General features: G+C 58.0%; 1 protein-coding gene across 1 annotated transcript in view; it reads right to left on the minus strand.

Moving 5' to 3' along the window:
• The window catches only part of DOT1L (DOT1 like histone lysine methyltransferase), a 53,161-nt gene extending 38,216 nt beyond the window's left edge, over positions 1–14,945 (minus strand). Inside the window, exons 1-2 of the mRNA XM_065874543.1 lie at positions 14,865–14,945; positions 2,195–2,238 (exon numbers count right to left, since the gene is read on the minus strand). Of these exons, the coding sequence (XP_065730615.1) occupies positions 2,195–2,238; positions 14,865–14,945 (125 nt within the window). The remainder of the gene's footprint in view (positions 1–2,194; positions 2,239–14,864) is intronic.
• Positions 14,946–16,570: the final 1,625 nt, after the last annotated feature.

A 16,570-nucleotide genomic window follows, 5' to 3' on the forward strand; every position in this document is an offset into this window, starting at 1 on the left:
TCATGAGCATGAAGAGACAAGCCACAGACCAGAAGAAAACATACCTGATAAGGATAAATCACAATGATAAAGAATGCTCAAAATTCCATAATTAAAAAACAACCAGTTTTTAAAACCAGGCAAAAGATGATGAAAATCATCAATTATTAGGAAAACTCTCATCAAAACCGCAATGATACCACCACATGACTCGAACAGGACCAGCAAAAACAACCCAGTGAACATCACCTGCCAACAACGGGAGCCACGGGAGCGGTCCTGCACCGCTGCCTGCAGCGCCAAGTGGGGCGGTCCCTTTGGAAAACACCTTGGCAGCCTGTCTTCAAGCACAACCCAGCAATCCCATCCCCGGGTATTTACGCAGAAGGAAGGGAGATGTGTCCACACAAAAACCTCTGCGGGATGTTTACAACAGTTTCATTTACAATTGCCGAAAATCGAGATCCACCCAAACATGCCTGTCATCTGGTAAACGAATGAGCGAACTGTGGTCCATCCTGCAATGATGCACTCCTCACGAATAAAAAGGAAAAACTATTGTTACATTTTTTAAAAATGTAAAATTCTAGAAAGTGCAAAGTAATCCACAGTGGCAGAAAGCAGGTTGGGCTGCCTGGGACAGAAGGGAGGGAGAGGTGGCCGAGAGAGGGCACAAGGAAACACAGGGGTGACTCCTCTGTACACTGGTACATGGGGACACCCACGCATCCACGTCGGCCACTGTACACTTTCCACACATGCAGTCTCCTGCACTTCAACCACACCTCTACTGTGTCATAATAAACCCTAACATGGAAAAGAAGAAAGTGAGTGGAGGTACAGGTGAAACAAGAGCAGCTGAGAGTCGGCGAGTGCTGGGCTGGGTGGCTCATCACACCCACTGCCTACCTCTAGGCATGTCGTAAATCCTCCGGGATAAAAAGTAAAATAAGAGGAAAAACAAAATAGGTAACCACTGTCTTTGCCAGTGAACAGAACCCGCCTTCGGGGACACGAGGGAAGGAGGTGAAGTCGCCTGTGAGATGAGGACCAGGCCCGGCTAGACAGCTGCAAACCCAGTCCTGACGCCCCGCACTGCAGGGACACCCCCTCCCTGCAGAAAGGAGGCAGGTGGGGAGGCTGACCCGCCCCTGGAGCTCACTCGGCTCCAGCTCGGCTCCGGGGAGTGGGTGAGAACCCAGGCTGGCCGACTCAGCGCCCCCTGCCTAATCACACAGCCCCACTTCCTAACCAGCAGTCTTGTTTAAAACTAAACCATTATTTTTATGACATATTACACCATTAACAACAAAAAAAGTAGATCCCAAATTCTCAGCACCACCCCTGGACAGGCCCACCCTGCAAGACTCACACCCATGATTTCACTCAGTCTTCCAGACAATCCTGCAGGAGGCCCTGCTCAGACCCGAGAGCAGAGAAAACAATCTCAGGGAGTCTGAGGCCACTCAGCCACCAGGGGCAGGACGGGGCCTCACGTCACAGCCCAGGCCCCAATCCTGACTCCTCCTTGGGGCACTGCCAGCCCGTCCGCCCCAGGTTCGAGTGGATCTAATGGCGTGTGGCCCAGGCAGTGGCTACAGAGCTAAGGATTTTAAGGAACAATGCAGCGGGATGCCAGGGCCACGGTCACACACGTGGAACATCTAAAGCCAAGAGCGGTCGCAGGATTCCACGCGTGGGCCCCCGAGGGCACTCTGGAGGCTGTCGCAGACCCTCAGGTCCCACGTGAGGAGACAGCCCACTAGAAGCACAGCCGGCGGCCCTCCTCCCAGATCTCGCCCGGGTCAGCCTCCTGGGCACCCGGCCTCCTCTGCACAGCACGGGGCAGGCTCACAGAGGGAAGAGCAGCCCAAACCCAAAGGTCACACCAAACCCCACAGGAGAAGAGTAAAGCAAGGTGATGAGGCGAGAGAGGAGGGGGGGGTCCCTTGGGAAGCTGGCCACTCAGGATTTCCAGCCTCTTCCACAGGAAGCCAGCTCACGAAGCACCAAGACCTGTCCTGGGTCACACTCAGAGGACTTGACCCCTGACCCCACAGCCCCGCTTCCCAAGCCACCTCGATGCTGACGATGCTGACACAGATCAGCATGGAGGAATGGGGGAGCGCACAGCTGGGGGGCTGCTGGGAACTCAGGACTGGCCCACCCCGAGGCCCCGCCCCTGAGGCCCCGCCCCAGCAGGTGCCACACTCACCGGATGGTCTCGATGATTTCATGAGCAGCATCGTGGTGTTTGTCCTGAAAGACAATGGGACAGGGTTTAGAGCCGTCCCTCCACCCTCCGGTGATGGTGGCGACCAGAGGAGGCGGGTGCTGCAGCCCCCAGGACTCCCCGCCTCATTTCCCGACCCGCGGGACCTACCAGAGAGCCCTACCCACAGCGCTGGGGCCATGTCCTGTCACGTGGGACACGCTGGCTTCGGGAGCGCCTGTTCCTGCAGCGCCCTGCCGCCCAGTGGGCTGCGGGGAAGGGACCGGGACGGAGTCTAAGCCCCTGACCCTCCTTCCCCAGGACTTCCCCCGGGCGCTCCTGCAGCCTGGAAGCCACAGGCCTGGCTCTGAATCCCTGAACCGCTGCAGGGCTCGGTTTCCATCTGTAAAATGGGGAAACACCAGTCGTGCAACCACCGGGAGCGGGCGAGCAGCGGTCCTCCCTCCCGGCCACAGCGGCGCTCTCCTGGCCCCACTGCGCCCGGCGGGCTGGCCTCGCCGCTTTTCCCGAGGAGCACGTCGGGGGTCGCTCTGGCCTTTCGCCGGGGTCTTGGCGGCCAGCTAACCCAAGACCGCGCAGAAACCAAGTGAGGACGACGCATCGTGTGGACGGTCTGTAACTCTAGACTGCACCTCTGCCCCGCCAGTGAAGGTTTCTATCGTGGTGAGCAGGGGCCTCGAAAGGATGCACAGCGAGAGGAGGGGCCGCGAAGAGCACGGGCTGAAGCCGGAGGTGAGATGGTCAGGCCCAGAGCTGCCAGCCCTGCCCCGGGACAGCGACTGCCCCTCTCAGCCCAGGCCACCATTTCCACGCTTCACAGAGGAGGACGGCAACGCGGGCAGAGCCCCTGCAGGTCAGGGCACGGATGCCCGTAAGGTCCCAGGACAGGGCCCCCTACGGCGCAGCGTTCCTAACAGGTCAAACAACTCCGGAAACACCCTTTGTGTCCTAAGCCTCATCTTTGCAATAGCAGCCCTACTGAGCTCTAATTCACACAGAATGGGCCTCCACTTCAAGTATACAGTTCAGTGGGTTTTAATACATTCAGAGCTGTGCAACCATCACCTCTATCTAGTTCCAGAACATCCCATCACCCCATTAGCAGACGTACCCCAATCCCCTCCCCAGCCCCTGACAACACTAACCCACTCTCTGTTTCTGTGGATTTGCCAGTCCTGGACCTTTGTAAATAGAATTACGATATGTGACCTTTAGCCCAGAGTCTTATTTTTTAAGGCAAAGGAAAGAAACCAATCCTCTACTGTTCTTAATAACATCCTCCAACTTACCAAGGGCGGAGCAGTAAATATCCATTGAACTCACATTACTTAGACAAGGCCGGGGGCGGGAGATGGAGCATGTGCAGTCCAGCACAGGACAGCCCTGCAGACCAGTGGTTCCCGAGACGGGGGAAGCGACTCGCAGCTTCAGCGCCACTGCTGACCCAGAAACCCTTGGGAAGAACCACTGATCGGCCCCAAGGCCTCCTGGCAAACGTCAGAAAACAGTGAGGACAGCTGGGTTTGGAAAACAGTCTGGCAGCTCCTCAAAGGTTAAACAGTTAGCAAATGACCCAGCAATTCCTCTCCTGGTGTCTGCCCAAGAGAAATGAGAGTATTTGTCCACACAAAACCCTGAACATTGGGTTTCCCTGGTGGCTGGTGGCACAGTGGTTAAGAATCCAGCTGCCAGTGCAGGGGACACAGGTTCGAGCCCTAGTCTGGTAAGATCCTACATGCTGGGGAGCAACAAGGCCCGTGCACCACAACTACTGAGCCTGCATGCTACAACTACTGAAGCCTGCGTGCCTAGAGCCTGTGCTCTGCAACAAGAGAAGCCACTGCAATGAGAAGCCCGCGCACTGCAAGAAAGAGTAGACCCCACTCACCACAACTAGAGAAAGCCCGTGCATAGCAACGAAGACCCAACGCGACCAAAAAAAAAAAAAACCACACACAAAAAAACCCTGAACATTAATGTTCACAGAGGCGTGATTCACAACAGCCAAAAGGTGGAAACCACCCAAATGTCCATCAACAGATGAACAAATAAACAAATGTGTCCCTCCACACACTGAAATATTATCCATCCATGAAAAAGAGTGAAGCACTGACCCTCGCTACAACGTGGACAGACCCTGAGAACACGATGCTCAGTGAGAGAAGCCAGACAGAGGAGGACACACAGGTTGTGATTCCACTGATGGGAAATGTCCAGAACAGGCAGATTCCACAGAGACAGAGAGTGGGTTCCTGGCTGTCAGGGGCTGTGGAGCGGGGTGGGAGGGATGCTAATGGGGATGGGGTTTCCTCTCGGGGTGATGGAATGTTCTAAAATTGGTAGTAGTGACGAATGCACTCAATGAATACACTACAAAGCAGGGAACAGCATGCTTTAGGTGGATGAGGTGAAGACTGTGCGAATTACACCTCAAAACAGCTATCAACAGCAACAACAAGAACAAAAGGGACTTCCCTGGAGGTCCAGTGGTTACGACTCTGTGCTTTCACTGCCGAGGGCCCAGGTTCAATCCCTGGTCATAGAACTAAGATCCCACATGCTGCACGGTGCGGCAAAAACAAACAAACAAAAAACCACAACAAAACCTACAGGAGGAAACGCACGGTATCGTTAGAAGCACCTCCGCCTCAGTAGGAAGACACTGAGCATCTCAGACACTCACTCGGCCGACAGACCCTGTTCCTGGTCCCCAAAATTCAGTGAGTCCACAAAGACAGTCCTGGCAGTCCCGAACTCCCTGGGCTCCTGGACCCACTGAAAGCAAAGACGACGCCACGCTGTCCTGCAGGGTCTGCTCAGAGACAAACGCACACAGCACAGTGTACAAGGCGCTGAGGCAGTCACAGGATGAGGAGGAGGGTCTAGAACTTTCCACCAACGCTCTCCCGTGTCACACTCCTCCTGAGGGGAGCCGGCCCCCGTGCACCGAGGAGCCTCAGCAGCCCTGCGGGGCCCACGTGCAGAGGAGCCACGGGAGGGGCCTCCTGGAAGCCAGGCATTCCGCCCAGGCCAGCCTTCAGATGGAGCAGCCCCGGCTAAAACCCCTACTGCAGCCTCCTGAGGGACCCTCGGCCGGAATCCCCTGGCCCGCCTGCTCTGAATCCCTGCCCTCAGAAACCACGGGAGGTCATCAGTGTGCATTGTCTCAAGCTGCTAAATTCATGTCTGCGTTTAGGCCGATACACTACCCTGCAAGCACGGCCCGTAAGAACAAGTCTTAGAGCCACAGGAGGACGTGGCAGCAGCCAGGAGAGTCTGATTCCAGTCACCACTGTGGAGTTACAAAACAGGGTGCGCGCTCTGAAAGGACCCCGTGAGCACGCGCGTGTGCCTGAGCGTGCGCCGCGTGGCAGCCCCGTGCCGGCTCGGACTGCGCTCCCTCCCTCGGCGCCCCCCAGGAGGCGGGCGCGCCCCAGAGACGCTCCTCCTGCAGCAGCGGCAGGGGCCCTCACGGCACGCGGGCCGCAGCCCTGGCTGAGCCACCACGTCTCAGACCGAATCACGCAGACCTGGGAAGACAGGGGCCTGGAACGTGGTCTCATCTGTGATGAGATGAACTCAAGCTTTCCCAAGCTTTCAACTTTCAAACCAGAACGAAAGGAAGGAAACAGTTTATGATGTGCCTCCTACTATCTGAGGATGCTGCTTTAGGGACTGGCCAGCTTTCAGCGACCGACCTGAGTCGTATGATTTAAGATGCCCTGATCACCATCGATGATTCAGAAGCTCTCACAGCTTCTCGGCTGTGGCCTCTTCTTCTGCTTCACAGGCCTTCAGAACAGATCGACGCCAGAAGCCGACCCAGAAAGGTCCAACTGAGAACAGCCCTGAGGAAGCCCACGCTTAGGAGCGCCCACACCTCCTTCCCCGGGGGAGCCCTGGAACTCCGGGGTTTGAGGCCAGCCCTGGTCTTGCTGCACAGGACGCCCGGCCTCCCCGTCCCAGCCACAGCCCCGGCCTGCTGCTGGCTGCTTGCTGAGTCAGTGACTAACCCAGGCTCTTCTCACTGACAGTCTCACAGCCTCCGCAGGAAGCCGCGCAGAGGCTTAGCGGAATGCTGCTCACCACAGAGCCGCGGCCTCATTGCGGGGTCCTGGGAAAGCAGCCGCAGTAAGCACAGCCGTTCCCGCCTGAAAAAGCACGCTGTGCGCAAGCCGGGGGCTGTCATCAGGCCTGAGCCGCCACCAAGCCCGTCCCGTCCGCTCCCCTCCCCTGCCCAGCTCAGGTGAGGGCGGCGGCCGCCCACGGGGCTGGGGAGTCTGGCTGTCCCACTCGGCAGGCCCCCTGCCTCCTCCTTGACCGTGAGGACAGGTGTGGGAACAGGAACTCCACCCGGACGCCCGCAGGTCTGGTTCTGCCCCTGCTCATCCCCGCAGGCCCTGCACCCGTCGTGAGGAGCCTGGACAGGAGGCCTCCTGGGTGCTCACTGCCAGGGCACGGCCCACCCCTGAGCACGCAGGCTGGTTCACGGTGACAGGGGCATGACATCTGGAAACATCGTCCCTGGAGAACCCGGCGAGAGGCAGGGGGCAGAGACTAGGGAGGAGACAAGACGTGGACTCCGTCCTCCTCTTCCCACCTGCAGCAGGAAGACGCCGGGACCCAGGGGGCCTCCGAGGCAGGGGCATCACACCGGGACGAGCATCAGAATCCCTGGTCAGAGTGGAGTTCTGGGGCTCACCCACAAAGTTTCAGAGTCAGCAGGTCTGGGCCCCAGGAACCTGCATTCCTAACCAGTTCCAGCTGGTGGGGAAGCTGCTGGCCCAGGGGCCCTGCTCAGAGAACCACCGGCCTGAAGCAAGCAGGGACCACACTCTGTATCACCGTCTGCTGGGGGCAGAAGTGCCCAGGAGGTGCCGAGGGGGAGCACCCTGGGACTCTGCCCACAGTCCCCACTCCCCAGCAGGCTGCAGGGGGCACTGCCTGCGGGCTGGGGGTCGCTGCCTTCTTCCCCGAGGCTCTGCACACCTCCGGAGACCTGGGGTGGAGGCCAAGGCAAGTGGGACAGAGCGGCCAGGATGTGATGCACGCACTGCTTCCCAAAGTGGAGAAGCACAGCAGGAGGAGTCAAAGGCACGGGAGATGGAACACGGCGGGAGTTCTGCTGGCTGGCTGTCTGCCTCTCTCAGTGGCAGGGCTTTGAGAGCAGAGGTCTGGCTGGAGGAGTGGAAAATCCACAGAAGGCTCTCAGTCTGGGAGGAAAGCCAGGTGGGTGAGCAGAGGGCCCCGAGGCCCAGTGAAGGAGCTCAGCCTCACCTCTCAGCCTGCGGTCCCGCTGGGGAGCACCTCTCAGCCTGCAGCCCCGCTGGGGAGCACCCACTTGCCAGGGAGAGGGAGCAGGGGGTGAAGGGGGAGGCGGAGGGCCGGCGCCTGCGGTGGGCCTGAGTATTCAAGAAGCGAACAGGTTTTCACTTGAAAATGAGTTCATTTCACACAGGGGCGGGGTGGCAGAGAGACTGGCTGTGCAGCATCACACGGGTCTCGTCCACAGTCAGCCCCGGACGTCCGCAGGCCCCCAGCAAGGGGGTGCTGCCTGGCCCCAGGACTGTACCTGAGGACAAGCCAGGCCAAGGATGGGAACCGCCTGGTAAAGCGATGCAAAGGAGAGAGCCAGGAAGGAGGCTCTCCTCCCACCGCCCACCCGGTGCTCTCCCCGCAGGGCCAGGCAACAAAACAGGCTGGTCTCGGGACCGAGCCGCGTCGCAAAACCCTGCCCACGAGACCGGCACTGCAAGGAACAGTCAACATGGGAAAACAGGAAGGGGCTGCCGGGACCCCATGAGGCCAAAGTCCAGCTGGAGGAGGAAGAGAGAAGAGGGAGCAGGCCCGTGGCTCTCGGGCCATGGACACGGTGGGCCCGTGGCCCTGACCCGGGCAGGTGGGACCCGCTGTGCACACTGGGGCCCCGATGACCAGGGTCCAAGGAGACCCCGAGGGAGAGGGGTCTAGAGCCTCACTGGCCACCTGGACGAGGGGCAATGGTGCGCACTGGCCCACTCCAGTGACGTGTGCTGTGAGCACAAGATGCACGCGGATTTCTAAGACAGCACGCGCACACACACACACACACGAAGTAAAACTGCCCTTTACTAATTTTTTAAACGACACGTTGAAAATGTAGTATTTGGGCTATACTCGGTTATGTACAACGCTATGAAAACGTACCTCGCCTCCCCCTTTTGACTCGTCACGTGGCTCCCCAGGAGGGCATGTGCGTGGCTCCTGTGCCCCCTCACCTACCGCCACACCTGCGGGAGCGTTTCCAGACCTGACCCTGAGCTCCACGCCTGGGTCCGCAGCTCACGGAAGCTAGTCTGTGCAGCGCCAGGACCAGCTGGGGCGCCCTGCTGTCCGGGCAGCCGTCCTTCTGCAGGACGGGCATGGGTGTGTCCACAGGAGGACGGGGTGCCACGGTGGCTCCAGGGGTGACAAGACCATTTCAGTTGCTTCAATCCGAACTAGCCCACCTGTAACAGCCCAGGCCACCCAGCCACACAAGGAGCGCCTGCAAGTGCTCAGCGCCTGACGCTGGGGGTCCGCGTGGAGGGGCCGTCGTGCAGTGACTCCGGTGGGACGGGGGAACGCAACGACCAAAAGTTCACCATCAGAACTTTTCTTGCCCTCACCAAAGAAAATGCTTTACTGCCACAGAGCAGTCCGGCCTGAGGCCGAGGCCGTGACGGGAAAGGAGGGAAAGCCCAGGGACCGAGGGGGCACAGCTGGAGAAGGACTCGCCCGGAGCTCCCCAAGCGACAAGCAGCAGCACGGCCTCCACCCCGCGGTCTCAAAGGCCAAGGCGAGCTGCGCCCCCAGCCTTCAACTGTCTCCCACTCCAGCAAGGGGTCCTGTTAGCACCGTATCAGTGCAACTGACATCGCCCCACCCCAGGACCAAGCCAAACGAACGTCTCTCCCGGGGCCTCGAGACCCCACAACCTGGTCCACACACACGGGAGCATCACTCAGCCACGCAAAGGGGTGAAGCCCTGACACTCACAACAACGTGGACGGACCCTGAGAACACGATGCCCAGTGAGAGAAGCCAGACACAGAAGGACACACAGCGTGTGATTCCACTGATGAGAGCCGTCCAGAACAGGCAGATCCACAGACACAGAGTGGGTTCCTGGTTGTCAGGGGCTGGGGCAGGGGACTGCAGGCCCTTTGCGCTGATGGAACATTCTGGAATTAGAAGTGATGGTTGCACCGCTCTGTGAATATAGCAGAAGCCACTAAATTGTACACTTCACATGGGTGTGTGAATGCTATCTTGACAAAGCTGTTATTTAAAAAGACACAAAACCCACAAGACCCAGCACAGCTCCTCTTCCCCTTGTCCCGCCCCTTCACCTGGTGTCTGTCCCAGACCAGGTGTGGGCCCAGCGTGTCCTGCGGCCCCAGCACCTGCTCCCCGGTGGGAGCCTCACTCAGCCTGCAGGGTGAGCACAGAGCAGATGTCAGGGAGCCAGCCACCTGCAGACCAGGGGAAATGTGAGCCACCACCACCATGCGACCTGCAAATCCTTCCCGAGACCTCCCCGCCCCGAGCCTCACAACTCCCGCCATCCCTGTGGGCACCACCCCGTGGCGGTCCCCTGGCCCCCAGCACACAGCCTGCAAAACCCCTTCCCCACCTGGGAAAAGACGCATCAGGTTTTTAAGGGAGAAGCATTCTCAGAGGTAACCTCTCTCACACACCGGCTGCCCGTGCCCCTGGTGTGAGTCTAACGCGCTTTCCAGGCATTGGCACCGCATGACTAGCTGAGGGGATTTAAACGGGAGCCCCTCAGAGATGAGGAGACATCGTCATCCAAGGTCAATACTCAGTGAAGCACACAGCCTCTGACCTCCCAACTGCAGCTCACGGGAACCTGTGACTCGGCAGCCCTGCCAGGCGCCCTGGACAGGAAGAGGGCCCGGTCCGACACAGGGGCGCCAAGGAACAGAGCCCCAGGCCAGGCACCGCGACAGCGCCCATGGGTGGGGAGAGAGAGTCTGGGAAGGAACGACAAAGGCAGGCGGTGAGGGAGGCACTACAGAGCCACGTGTGAGCTGTGGAGCACAGCAGACAGACACCCGGCACGTCCTCTGTGAACACCCTTGGGACCGCTCAACGCCATGGGCGCGGCAGGAGACCCGGCTGGTGGGAACGGCAGGGACAGCTTGAAGGGACAGAGAAGATGCCAAAGAGGCCTCCAGGCAGCGCCCTGAGTGGGAGGAAGGAAACAGGACTGTCATCCCACAGCCAGGGAGAGAAGGCGCACGCACTGGGCAGAGCGCCAGGACCACGAGAGGAGGACACGGGAGAAAGAAAGAGGCAGGAGAGGGGTTTCCTGGGAGATGAGCGTCGGGCCGGGACCCAGGGACACGCAGACACAGCCAGTCGCACCCTACAGGTCACCGAATTCAAAAGGGACACCAAACACTCTGTATCTTGATTGTACCAATGCCAACAAAATCATTACATCGGTGCGCAGCTTTGTAAGATGCCACCATCAGGAGAAACTGAGTAAAGAGAACGTGGGATGTCTCCGTCTTATTTCTGACGGCTGTGCAAGAATCTACAATAATCTCAAAATAAAAAGTTTAATTAAGGAAAAAAGGATGCAGTTCCTAGAGGTAGACTGGGGGCAGGTCCCCTGCAGTTCCCGCCACCGCCTGCCTAGTGAATATCCAAAGGGCCGGCCACCTCTGGCTCCTCCCACCAGGAACAGAGTACACAGGTGGCATTTGGACGTTAAGGTACAAAAGTACAAAAGCTAACAGCCACGTACGTATGGAATATCAGGCTTTTCCGGTGATCCCTTCCTCTTTAAAGAGGCTACTTCACTCACAGAAAGTCGTTAAAGGGTTAACCTGCCTTCCACCTGAGCTCAGACCAGGCAGGACTCATACCAGCAGAGGTCAGATCAGAAAATATTTTCTGAGTCACAGGGAGGGATGGCTCACTCGGCCACCCACTTCAGCTACTACTCACAGTTGAGTGAAGGGCATGACTGCTCAGCGGGCATTCATCAGAGACTTGTGGGCTCGGAGGAGGAAGCCAGAAGCAGGCGGGTACAGTCACGCTGGGGCCGCTCCACGCCCACAGCCTCAGTGAGTCACGGAGGGGAAGGACCACTGCACACCCTCGCAGGCTCCTGCCCAGCCATCAGGCAGCCGAAGATACCACCTGCTCCCTCCTGAGCTGAGACCCGGTTTTCCCACCAAAAGAAGGGCCATGCTGCTTTAGAAATGCTGCCGTGAGCTACAAGTGGGTATCTGGGAACTCTCAGTCACAGAAGGAACAAAACTCGCCCTGCACCCCCTGCACCCCGCCCTCCCATTTGTCAATTGCGCAAAAGCCCATTCTGGAGGCTGGACACTTCCGCGTGCAGACGGCTGTGGCTGTTTGCACTTCCTCCTGCGGGTGCCCCCTCCTCAGAGAAGCCACCCACACCTCCCCCAGGGCAAACCTGGCAGCCCCACCCTCTGGGACCTCAGCCGGTCCCATATACAGGGCACTACACCTCAGGTGACCGTCTGTCTTTATAGACCACCTACCGTCCTTCGTTCATAAGTTTCTTGAGAATAAGAATACTGTCTACTGTCCTCCGTACCCCCTGGAACACTGAGTGTAAATATCCAGGAGGTGCTTGCAGAATGAATGAATCAATGAACAAACAAGCTCAGTCATTTCAAACGTGCGGTCACATGAGTAATCTGACCTTCTGAAAAGTTAAGCTTCTGGAAGGAGCCCATTTTCTCAATGTATTCAGCATCGAGTCATCACAGAATACGAACTCTTATAAAGTACCGCCCCCTCACTTCCCATGAGAAAGCAAAATTCCTCAGCGGGGAAATGGGGGGGGTAGCAGACGTTACCCGCAAAGCTTTAGGAAGGCTGCGGCTCACTGAGCACTTCACTAGGGCCCCTGACTGCTTGCCTGGTAGTGGGACAGACACACCAGGAACGGCTGCTGACCGGCAGGAGGAGCGCCCGGCCAGGCAGGCAGCACACCCCGCACCCTGCCAAGCGAGGTCCGGCCAGCAAGGGAAAGACGCTCTCCACTTCAGAACCGCCCACCGCTAGAAAGCCAGGTCCTGCCAGGGCCTGGACACATGAGGCCTTTCTTACAAGGGTTACAAATCTGTGGCCTTGCTCTGCCTCGAATAAAAGAGACGGGGACAACGTGACCATCTCCAGATGAACTTTCATCTTTGTTTCAAGTGCCTGGGTGCTGGGTCACAGTGGATTTCTAAATTCTTCCAATACTCAAAAATACCATTTCTAAGATGCAAAAGGGTTGTTAAACATACACTTAGCACAGTCCCCAGTCCCACTCCTGAGTATTTTGTTGCTGTTTCTTTTTTTTTTTTTTTTTTTTTGCGGTACACGGGCCTCTCACCGTTGTGGCCTCTCCCGTTGCGGAGCAACAGGCTCCGGACGCGCAGGCTCAGCGGCCATGGCTCACGGGCACAGCCGCTCCGCGGCATGTGGGATCTTCCCGGACCGGGGCACGAACCCGTGTCCCCTGCATCGGCAGGCAGACTCTCAACCACTGCGCCACCAGGGAAGCCCCACTCCTGAGTATTTTCTCAAGTGACGTAAAAACCCAAGTTCACGTGGAAACCTGCCCTGGGATGTTTACAGCAGCTTTATTCCTGACCCCCTCAAAACTGGAAACATCCCACAAGTCCTGCCACCTGCAGGCAAATGGACAAACGGAACATGGAATACAACACAGGAAGAAAAAGGGGTGACTTCTCATACCCGCAACAACAGGGATGACGGACTTCCCTGGTGGTCCAGTGGCTAAGACTCCGTGCTCCCAATGCAGGGGGCCTGGGGTCCATCCCTGCTCAGGGAACTAGATCCCGCACGCCGCAACTAAAAGATCCTGCACGCAGCAATGAAGACCCCATGTGCCACAACTAAGACCCACCACAGCCAAGTAAATAACTAAATATTTTTTTTAAAAAAGGGATGAATCTCTGATAGGTTTTGCTGAGCCAAAGCAGCCAGAATCAAAAAGCTACATACTGTTGTTCCATTTATCTGACTTTCTGGAAAAGCCAAAACCTTAGGGACAGAGAGGAGATTAGTGGCCAAGAGGCTAGAGGCACGCTGGCGCCAAAGGGCAGCAAATGGGATGACGGGATTGCTCTGCCGCCTGACGGCGATCATCTGTCAAAACTCCTTGTGCACTGCAAGTGAACTATGCTTCACGGCTACTAAGGATAAACGAATTATTACATTTTGAAAAATGCGCCGGCCAGCCAACCGGTACATGACAAGTGCAGTAAGAGGGGCGGGGGAGGTGAGGCAAGTGGATCAGCTGGAGTTCTGAAGGTTCTCCCCACTTTCAGTTTCCGTGCCCTGGGATGTCTCCCCGCCCTGCCCACTGCTCAGGCCGCCCACCGGGCCACCCGAAGCTACCCAACCGGAAAAGCCAGAGCCCGGGCTCAGCCGCGCCTCCGGGCGCAGGAAGAGCAAAAATAGAAAGCGCCGGTGCGCAGTGGCGGGCTGGAAACCCTCGGACCTCGGAGAACCGGGGAGAACCGCGGCCCGGAGCCAACATCGGCTCCCGGGCGGTCCCAGCGTCCCGACCCCGCCCCCGGCCGCGACACAGTTTCCACAAACTGACACACACGGAGCCCGCGCGAGGGGCGGGGCGCGCGGGCTTCCCCGCCGGGTCCCTGGAGGCCGGTTCCACGCAAGCCGAGCGCGCGAAAGAGCGCCCCAAAGGCGCCGTCCCACGGCGCCCGCTGCGCTTTCCCTCCCAAAGGCGGGCTGCAGGGCCCAAGCGTGGACCCTGGGACACGAACACGCGCACCACGCCGCCACCGGGGACGAGAGGCCGGGCGCCCACCCGGCTGGGCACCCTACATTTCTGGAATCACCGGGACGCCTGTGTAAATTTCCGTTTGCCCTGTCATTTTCCAAAGGCCACTCAAAATCAGGGGCCAGAATGCCTCCTCTCCAAGGGTCCTGCCAGCCCTCCCACTCAAATTAGGTGACAGAACGCCCCCTCTCCAAGGGTCCTGCCAGCCCACCCACTCATGATCAGGGCACAGAACGCCTCCTCTCCAAGGGTCCTGCCAGCCCACCCACTCAAGATCAGGGAACGGAATGCCTCCTTTCCAAAGGTCCAGCCAGTCCTGCCACTCAAGATCAGAGGGACAAAATGCCTAACTAAAACAAAACAAAAACACAAAAAACTGGAAAGAGGGAGAAAAGGGTGTCCTCAAAAATAAAAAAGCTAAGCACGTTGACAGCACCAAGAATTAACTACCAGGAAGAAGAAACCCTACATGTCAGATCATAAAGTACGGACAAGCAAGCCCGCCGGCAGTCCAGGCCCGGGGGTACCGGGGACCCCAGCCCGGCAGAGCCAACGGCAGCCCGGCTCGGGCGCCCCTCGGAAGCGCGGGCTCCCCGCGGCCGAGTCTGCGCCCCCGGCCGGCCCCGGCTCCCCTCTGCCCACCCTGCGCGCGGAGGCTGGAAACGGCCGCGGAGAACCACGGCGGGGCGGGAAGGAGGGTCCAAAGAGGGTCTCGGGACTCGAGTCGCTCCGTTTCTCGGTGGGCCCAGCGCGCGCCGTGGGGGAAGAGGGGCGGGGGTCCGGGGGGAGGGGACGGGCGGCACTCACGTAGACCGGCAGCGGCCACGGGTAGACGGCGGGCTCAGCCCCCACGGGCGACTTGAGCCTCAGCTCCAGCTTCTCCCCCATGTCTGCGCGCGCGGCCGCCGCACCATGCTAGTCGGGCGGTTGGGGGAGGGGCGGGGCGCCGCCGGCGGGGGCGGGGCAGGCAGGCGGGCGGGCGGAGGAGGGCGGGCGGGCGGGCGGGCGGGAGGCTGAGGGGAGGGGGCCTGGCCTGGGCCTCAGCCGCCGCCGCCGCGCTCCCGTCCGGCCCCCGGCTCCCTCTTTGTGGTCACAGGCCCGGAGCCTCCAGCGCCGCCGCCATCTTGGGCCGGCGTGAGGCGAGCACAATGAGCCGGGGGCCGGGCTGAACCACTCGCGGCGCGCGCGCGGGGGGGCCCGGCGCGAAGAGGCGGCGCGCTCCCGCTGCCCCGCCCGCCGCTCCGCGCGCGCCCCCCCTCAGCCCCGCCCCGTGGGCTCGCCCGCTCTCACGCACGCACGAACGCACGCACGCACGTCCTCGGCTGCCCCCGGCCTCCCCCACCGGCCCGACGTGGGGACCCGGGGAGACCCCTCGGGGCCTGCGGTGGCGGGTTCGAGTCCCCGTCTTGGCGTACCGTGACCCGCCCCCCCCCCGTCATTAATGACTATAATTCCTCATTAAATGTGACAGCCGGAATCCCTGCTTCTGTTCCCAAGAATGCCATGTATTTAGCCTATGCTAGGCACCAGACCCTGGACGCTCAGTACTGGCCAAAAAAGGAAATGCCCTGCCCTCTTGGCGCTCCCATTTTAATTGGAATAGTAGTGACAATGCTCGGGGGAGAAAGTAAAGTGTCATCAACGCTACGGGGATGGTTAATTTCATGTGCGCACTGCGCGGGGCCCCGGCGACCACAAACATCCCAGATATGGTCAGGAAGGTATTTTTCAGATGAGATTAACACTGAAATCGGTCCACTTTGCGTAAAGGAGATTGTCAATGCCACGGCGTGGGTGGGCCTCGTCAATCAGTTGAAGGACGAGAGAAAAATGAGGTTCTGTAGAAAGAGGGAACTGTTCCTCCAGTGGCCTTCAGACATCAGCTCTTCCCTGTGTCTCCAGCCCAGAGTCCTGCCCTGACTTGCCTGCCTCACGGTCACATGAGTCAACTCCTTAAAACAAAACTATATATGTAAAAATACTGAATATATACAAGCCTATTAATTTGTATATGTGTGTACACATATTATATATATGTGTGTACGCATGCATATATATTGAATATAAAGTATGTACATACACGTTTATATGTATATACACATATGTTTATGTGTGCGTGCGTATGTAGTATGTGTGTAAGTACTATATATAGTATACATAGACACCTATATATTTGTGTGTATATATTGTATATATGTATGTATGTGTATATATATAGTATATGTATTATACATGTGAACATGCTGTATATATACACACCCATATATATTTATATATGGGTGTGTATATATACAGTATATGTACACTGTATGTATGTATGTATACAGTGTATAGGTGTGTATATATGTTGTATACCTGTATGTGTGTATGTTGTATAGGCATTATATGTATATATGTATATACTGTATATATACACACTTGCGTATGTATTTATATGTGTATATACATGCGCATATTTACGTATAGGTGTGTATGTGTGTATATACATTGTATATATGTATGTGTATATATTT

Source organism: Phocoena phocoena, chromosome 3 (assembly GCF_963924675.1).
Source record: "Phocoena phocoena chromosome 3, mPhoPho1.1, whole genome shotgun sequence".
In the NCBI taxonomy this organism is placed as follows: Eukaryota; Metazoa; Chordata; class Mammalia; order Artiodactyla; family Phocoenidae; genus Phocoena; species Phocoena phocoena.